Genomic DNA, 7,274 nt, shown 5'->3' with positions numbered 1-7,274 from the left:
TTGTATTAAATTCGGATGCAATTTCTGTGTTTCATCGTCAATAAGAAGGTCCCAGGGATACAGTAAACCTGAAGTGAAGCATCGGAATCTAAAACTCGATTCACACGAGATGTTCAAATCATAGAAAGTTAGAGTGTCAGTCCTCTTGTACTTATGTCGGCATTGTGCCTTTTGAATTCAATTCCAATGCAATTTCTGTGCTTCATCGTCAATAAGAAGATCCAAGGTATACAGTAAACCTGAAGTGTAGCATCGGAATCTAAAACTGAATCACAGGAGAGGTTCAAATCATTGAAAGTTAGAGTGTCAGTCCTCTTGTACTTAAGTCGGCGTTGTGCCTTTTGTATTAAATTGGATTGCAATATCTGTGTTTCATCGTCATTAAGAAGGTCCCAGGGATACAGTAAACCTGAAGTGAAGCATCGGAATCTAAAAGTGGACTCACAAGAGAGGTTCAAATCATAGAAAGTTAGAGTGTCAGTCCACTTGTACTTAAGTCTGCATTGTGCCTTTTCAATTTAACTCCGATGCAATTTCTGTGCTTCATCATCAATAAGAAGGCCCATGGTATACAGTAAACCTGAAGTGTAGCATCGGATTCTATAAGTGGACTCACAGGAGAGGTTCAAATCATAGAAAGTTAGAGTGTCAGTCCACTTGTACATAAGTCGGCATTGTGCCTTTTGTATTAAAATCGGATGCAATTTCTGTGTTTCATCGTCGTTAAGAGGGTCCCAGGGATACAGTAAAGCTGAAGTGCAGCATGGGAATCCAAAACTGGATTCACAGGAGAGGTTCAAATCATAGAAGGTTAGAGTGTGAGTCCTCTTGTACTTAAGTCGGCATTGTGCCTTTTGAATTTAATTCCGATGCAATTTCTGTGTTTCAACGTCAATAAGAAGGTCCAAGATATACAGTAAACCTGAAGTGAAGCATCGGAATCTAAAACTGGATTCACAGGAGTGGTTCAAATCATAGTATGTTAGAGTGTCAGTCCTCTTGTACTTAAGTCAGCATTGTGCCTTTTGAATTTAATTCCGATGCAATTTCTGTGTTTCATCGTCATTAAGAAGATCCAAGGTATACAGTAAACCTGAAGTGAAGCATCGGAATCTAAAACTGGACTCACAGGAGAATTTCAAATCATAGAAAGTTAGAGTGTCAGTCCTCTTGTACTTAAGTCGGCATTGTGCCATTTGAATTTAATTCCGATGCTATTTCTGTGTTTCATCGTCAATAAGAAGGTCCAGGGGATACAGTAAACCTGTAGTGAAGCATCGGAATCTAAAACTGGACTCACAGGAGAGGTTCAAATCATAGAAAGTTGGAGTGTCAGTCCTCTTGTACTTAAGTGGGCATTGTGCCTTTTGTATTAAACTTGGATGCAATTTCTGTGTTTCATGGTCAATAAGAAGTGCCCAGGGATACAGAAAACCTGAAGTGAAGCATCGGAATCTAAAACTGGATTCACAGGAGAGGTTCAAATCATAGCAAGTTAGAGCGTCAGTCCTCTTGTACTTAAGTCGGCATTGTGCCTTTTGAATTTATTTCCGATGCAATTTCTGTGTTTCATTGTCATTACGAAGGTCCCAGGGATACAGTAAACCTGAAGTGAAGCATCGGAATCTAAAACTGGACTCACAGGTGAGGTTCAAATCATAGAAAGTTAGAGTGACCGTCCTCTTGTACTTAAGTCGGCATTGTCCCTTTTGTATTTAATTCCGAAGCAATTTCTGTGTTTCATCGTCATTAAGAAGCTCCAAGGTATACAGTAAACCTGAAGTGAAGCATCGGAATCTAAAACTAGACTCACAGGAGAATTTCAAATCATAGAAAGTTAGAGTGTCAGTCCTCTTGAACTTAAGTCGGCATTGCGCCATTTGAATTTTATTCCGATGCAATTTCTGTGTTTCATCGTCAATTAGAAGGTTTAAGGTATACAGTAAACCTGAAGTGAAGCGTCGGAATCTAAAACTAGACTCACAGGAGAAGTTCAAATCATAGAATGTTAGAATGTCAGTCGTATTGTACTTCAGTCGGCATTGTGCCTTTTGTATTAATTTCGGATGCAGTTTCTGTGTTTCATTGTCATTAAGAAGGTCCCAGGGATACAGTAAACCTGAAGTGAAGCATCGGAATCTAAAACTGGACGCACAGGAGAATTTCAAATCATAGAAAGTTAGAGTGTCAGTCCTCTTGAACTTAAGTCGGCATTGCGCCATTTGAATTTAATTCCGATGCAATTTCTGTGTTTCATCGTCAATAAGAAGGTTTAAGGTATACAGTAAACCTGAAGTGAAGCGTCGGAATCTAAAACTAGACTCACAGGAGAAGTTCAAATCATAGAATGTTAGAGTGTCAGTCGTATTGTACTTCAGTCGGCATTGTGCCTTTTGTATTAATTTCGGATGCAGTTTCTGTGTTTCATTGTCATTAAGAAGGTCCCAGGGATACAGTAAACCTGAAGTGAAGCATCGGAATCTAAAACTGGACTCACAGGAGAGGTTCAAATCATAGAAAGCTAGAGTGTCATTCCTCTTGTACTTAACTCGGCATTGTGCCTTTTGAATTTAAGTCCGATGCAATTTCTGTGTTTCATCGTCACTAAGTAGGTCCAAGGGATACAGTAAACCTGAAGAGATGCATCGGAATCTAAAACTGGACTCACAGGAGAGGTTCAAATCGTAGAAAGTTATAGTGTCAGTCCTCTTATACTTAAGTCGGCATTGTGCCTTTTGAATTTAATTCGAATGCAATTTCTGTGTTTCATCGTCAATAAAAAAGTCCAAGGTATACAGTAAACGCAAAGTGAAGCATCGGAATCTAAAAGTGGACTCACAGGACAGGTTCAAATCATAGAAAGGTAGAGTGTCAGTCCTCTTGTACTTAAGTCGGCATTGTGCATTTTGTATTAAATTCGGATACAATTTCTGTGTTTCATCCTCAATAAGAAGGTCCTAGGGATACAGTAAACCTGAAGTGGAGCATCGGAATCTAAAGCTGGACTCACAGGAGAGGTTCAAATCATAGAAATTTAGAGTGTTAGTCCTCTTCTACTTAAGTCGGCATTGTGCCTTTTGAATTTAATTCCGATGCAATTTCTGTGCTTTATCGTCAATAAGAAGGCCCATGGTATACAGTAAACCTGAAGTGTAGCATCGCAATCTGAAAGTGGTCTCACAAGAGAGGTTCAAATCATAGAAAGTTAGAGTGTCTGTCCTCTTGTACTTAAGTGGGCATTGTGCCTTTTGTATTAAATTCGGATGCAATTTCTGTGTTTCATCGTCAATAAGAAGGTCCCAGGGATACAGTAAACCTGAAGTGAAGCATCGGAATCTAAAACTCGATTCACACGAGAGGTTCAAATCATAGTATGTTAGAGTGGCAGTCCTCTTGTACTTAAGTCAGCATTGTGCCTTTTGAATTTAATTCCGATGCAATTTCTGTGTTTCATCGTCATTAACTCTTTGATGCACAGATTTTATGTTTAATTAATTTTTTAATAAAACATGCATTTTCTATGTCTGGTGGGGTTGCTAATAAAGGAAAACATGAATTAAAATTTTTTATTGTATTGATTTTGGTTTTAGATGGTGGTATATATAATATACCACCATGCCACTTAGGGCCGTACCTAAAGTTTTTGAGATATCTTGGTTTGTGCTTGTAACTCACCTTTAAATTCTACTCTAAGCAGTAATAATTAGTATAATTAATGTAAAATAATTTTATTTCTGGCAATTGGTCATTTACAATACAAAATCAAATTACAAACCTTACAAATAAAATATGTTTCTTATTCCTTTTTGTGAAAATCTTGAAAGCACCTTTTTGTTTTGCTAAGGCACAAAGGCACTTTGCATTCAGCGCACATCCAGAAAGTGCGCACTTGCTTCTTTTTTGTACTGCATTTCGCACAACGTCTGGCGGTAGTACGCTCTGGCTGGTGGGATGAATTGTCGAGACGCTGGCGTGAGGAAACATATGGCTTGTTTTTCTTTACGTGGACTTGACTCTCATGAAGTCTAGATGGCCTCAATGGTGTTTTCTGGGTTACTAAGCTTTGCAGGATACTCATCCTGAAGACTTTGGCAGTCATTTTTTCTCTATCGCCTAGTTCCTTCCAAATTATATAGCTGTTGACGATACTGACATCAAGCAGGTGAAAGAATATTCGGTGCCACCACTTTTTACTTCTCCGGCTTATTTCATATGATTTTTTCAGTTGGTCGAACTTGTCGACATTGTTCATGTGTGCATTGTAATCCATCACTGCTTGAGGACAAGGTAGCTCTATGCGTGAACCATCTCTTTCACGGCGAGTCACTGTAGTAACTTCAGGACTGTGAAAATTTGAAAGGAGATGAACAGCTCTCTTATCTTTCCACTTCAAGTAGAGGATGCCACAGTTGCTGACCCTCCAGTCAAATTCACCTCTGCTTAATTCTTTGTCTGTTTTTAATTTGGGTAAATGTTTCCTTGTTGGTTGAACTGTCCCACAGGCATATATGTTTCTCTGCTGTAAACCAGCCAACAAGTTATAGCTATTGAAATAGTTGTCGAAATAAAGATAATGGCCTTTATTTACGAGTTCAGAGGACAAACTCAGCACTACATGCTCCCCAAGGCCTGTTTGCACTGTGTCACCTACTTTTCCGGTGTAAATATCAAATTTCAAGTTGTAAGAGGTCTTGTCACACAGCATCCACACTTTGTAACCACGCTTTATGGGTTTATCTCTCATGTATTGTTTCATACTGTTGCGGCCTTTGAATTTGATCATTGACTCATCAATTGCTAGGTGTTTGCTGGGTTGGTAACACTTGGAAAAAGATTCAGATAGTATCTTGATCACTGGTCGCAGCTTGTACAGTTTGTCATAACCTGGGTGTCCTTTTTCTGGATGCAATGTGTTATCATTCAGATGAATGTTCCTCAGTAACCATCCAAACCGATTTACTGCCATCAGAGATGCAATATAACGATCATGAAGTTCTGGGGCACTAGACCAGTAGTCTCTGTATGCTGGCATACGCTTTATACCCATCAAAATGTTGATTCCCAGGAAAGTTCGTATTTCATTGTCAGTTGTTGGAGTGAAAGACTTGCCAGATTGCGTCGCATATAAATTTGTTTGGAAAACGATTAGCTCAACTAGCTCTTTTGGAAATATTTTTTCGAATATATCGATAGGTTCTGGATCATCAATGTCCCTAATAAAAGCACTTGGTCCTGATTCACTGTCGAACTGCATTCCTGAGGTAGCATTGAATTGTTGTCCCCAAGTTGGCGCTGTGTCAGCAGCGCGTTTTGGCGGAGTGGACTCACTTTCTTCCTCGCTCTCTGAAACTTCGCCTTCAGACGACACAATAGCCTCCGCAACAATGCTTGCTTCATAATCAGATTCGTCATCTGTGGTGTCAACAGTGGAATCCTCGTCTGATGGAATTTCACACAATAATCGTTCGATTTCTTCATCTCGTAAGCCTCTTCTTGACATTTTCATTTTCAAACAACAGCCTGAATCCAAGTAAAGAATACGTAAGCAAAACAAAATGGAGAAAGAGCTAAAATAAGTCACAACACAATTAAAAACTAAACTTTGTAGCGGAGGATTTCGAATTTTATACTAGGAAACGAAATGCAATAGAATACTGCTACATGCACGGTGGTACAAATAATATACCACCAAAATAAATTGTATATAAATAACGGAAGATTGTGCATATGAATGTATACATGGGTTCATACCGTAGCTGTGACGTCCAAGATATGGAAAAAACACAGGCGCAACAAGAAATTCGTTATAAACCACTATTCACACGCAAAAACCATGCACAACTCAGCACGCAGCTTTCACAGTTGTAATCTATGCAATTCTTGGCGGGAACTGATTCCTTATAGGCAGTGAGTGCCATCTGTCTGATAAGTAGAGAACTAGGTGAGCATATTAGAGTGGTGGTCGTGCAGTTAAACCACTGTGCAAAGAGCCAAGAAAATTTTCAAAAGGTGGTATACTATGTATACCACCGTGCTCCAAAGAGTTAAGAAGATCCAAGGTATACAGTAAACCTGAAGTGAAGCATCGGAATCTAAAACTGGACTCACAGGAGAATTTCAAATCATAGAAAGTTAGAGTGTCAGTCCTCTTGTAGTTAAGTCGGCATTGTGCCATTTGAATTTAATTCCGATGCTATTTCTGTGTTTCATCGTCAATAAGAAGGTCCAAGGGATACAGTAAACCTGTAGTGAAGCATCGGAATCTAAAACTGGACTCACAGGAGAGGTTGAAATCATAGAAATTTAGAGTGTCAGTCCTCTTGTAGTTAAGTCGGCATTGTGCCTTTTGAATTTATTCCAATGCAATTTCGGTGCTTCATCGTCAATAAGAAGGTCCAAGGGATGCGGTAAACCTGATGTGAAGCATCGGAATCTAAAACTGGACTCACAGGAGAGGTTCAAATCATAGAAAGTTGGAGTGTCAGTCCTCTTGTACTTAAGTGGGCATTGTGCCTTTTGTATTAAACTTGGATGCAATTTCTGTGTTTCATGGTCAATAAGAAGTGCCCAGGGATACAGAAAACCTGAAGTGAAGCATCGGAATCTAAAACTGGATTCACAGGAGAGGTTCAAATCATAGCAAGTTAGAGCGTCAGTCCTCCTGTACTTAAGTCGGCATTGTGCCTTTTGAATTTATTTCCGATGCAATTTCTGTGTTTCATTGTCATTAAGAAGGTCCCAGGGATACAGTAAACCTGAAGTGAAGCATCGGAATCTAAAACTGGACTCACAGGTGAGGTTCAAATCATAGAAAGTTAGAAAGACCGTCCTCTTGTACTTAAGTCGGCATTGTCCCGTTTGTATTTAATTCCGATGCAATTTCTGTGTTTCATCGTCATTAAGAAGCTCCAAGGTATACAGTAAACCTGAAGTGAAGCATCGGAATCTAAAACTAGACTCACAGGAGAATTTCAAATCATAGAAAGTTAGAGTGTCAGTCCTCTTGAACTTAAGTCGGCATTGCGCAATTTGAATTTAATTCCGATGCAATTTCTGTGTTTCATCGTCAATAAGAAGGTTTAAGGTATACAGTAAACCTGAAGTGAAGCGTCGGAATCTAAAACTAGACTCACAGGAGAAGTTCAAATCATAGAATGTTAGAATGTCAGTCGTATTGTACTGCAGTCGGCATTGTGCCTTTTGTATTAATTTCGGATGCAGTTTCTGTGTTTCATTGTCATTAAAAAGGTCCCAGGGATACAGTAAACCTGAAG

The 7,274-nt window shown here is 39.2% G+C and overlaps 1 protein-coding gene across 1 annotated transcript; it reads right to left on the bottom strand.

Moving 5' to 3' along the window:
- Nucleotides 1-3,796: 3,796 nt before the first annotated feature.
- Nucleotides 3,797-5,500, bottom strand: LOC124552243 (piggyBac transposable element-derived protein 4-like). Its single transcript, XM_047126526.1, has one exon. The coding sequence runs from the start codon at nucleotides 5,498-5,500 to the stop codon at nucleotides 3,797-3,799; it is 1,704 nt and encodes a 567-aa protein (XP_046982482.1).
- Between the last annotated feature and the right edge of the window lie 1,774 nt (nucleotides 5,501-7,274).

The sequence above is a fragment of the Schistocerca americana genome, chromosome 10, assembly GCF_021461395.2.
Source record: "Schistocerca americana isolate TAMUIC-IGC-003095 chromosome 10, iqSchAmer2.1, whole genome shotgun sequence".
In the NCBI taxonomy this organism is placed as follows: Eukaryota; Metazoa; Arthropoda; class Insecta; order Orthoptera; family Acrididae; genus Schistocerca; species Schistocerca americana.
The sequence above is the reverse complement of the archived record's forward strand: the minus strand, read 5'-3'. Positions and strand labels throughout refer to the sequence as shown.

Excerpts from the sequence above, each read along its gene's own strand:
- LOC124552243 (XM_047126526.1), bottom strand. The coding sequence starts at position 5,500 with ATGTCAAGAAGAGGCTTACGAGATGAAGAAATCGAACGATTATTGTGT.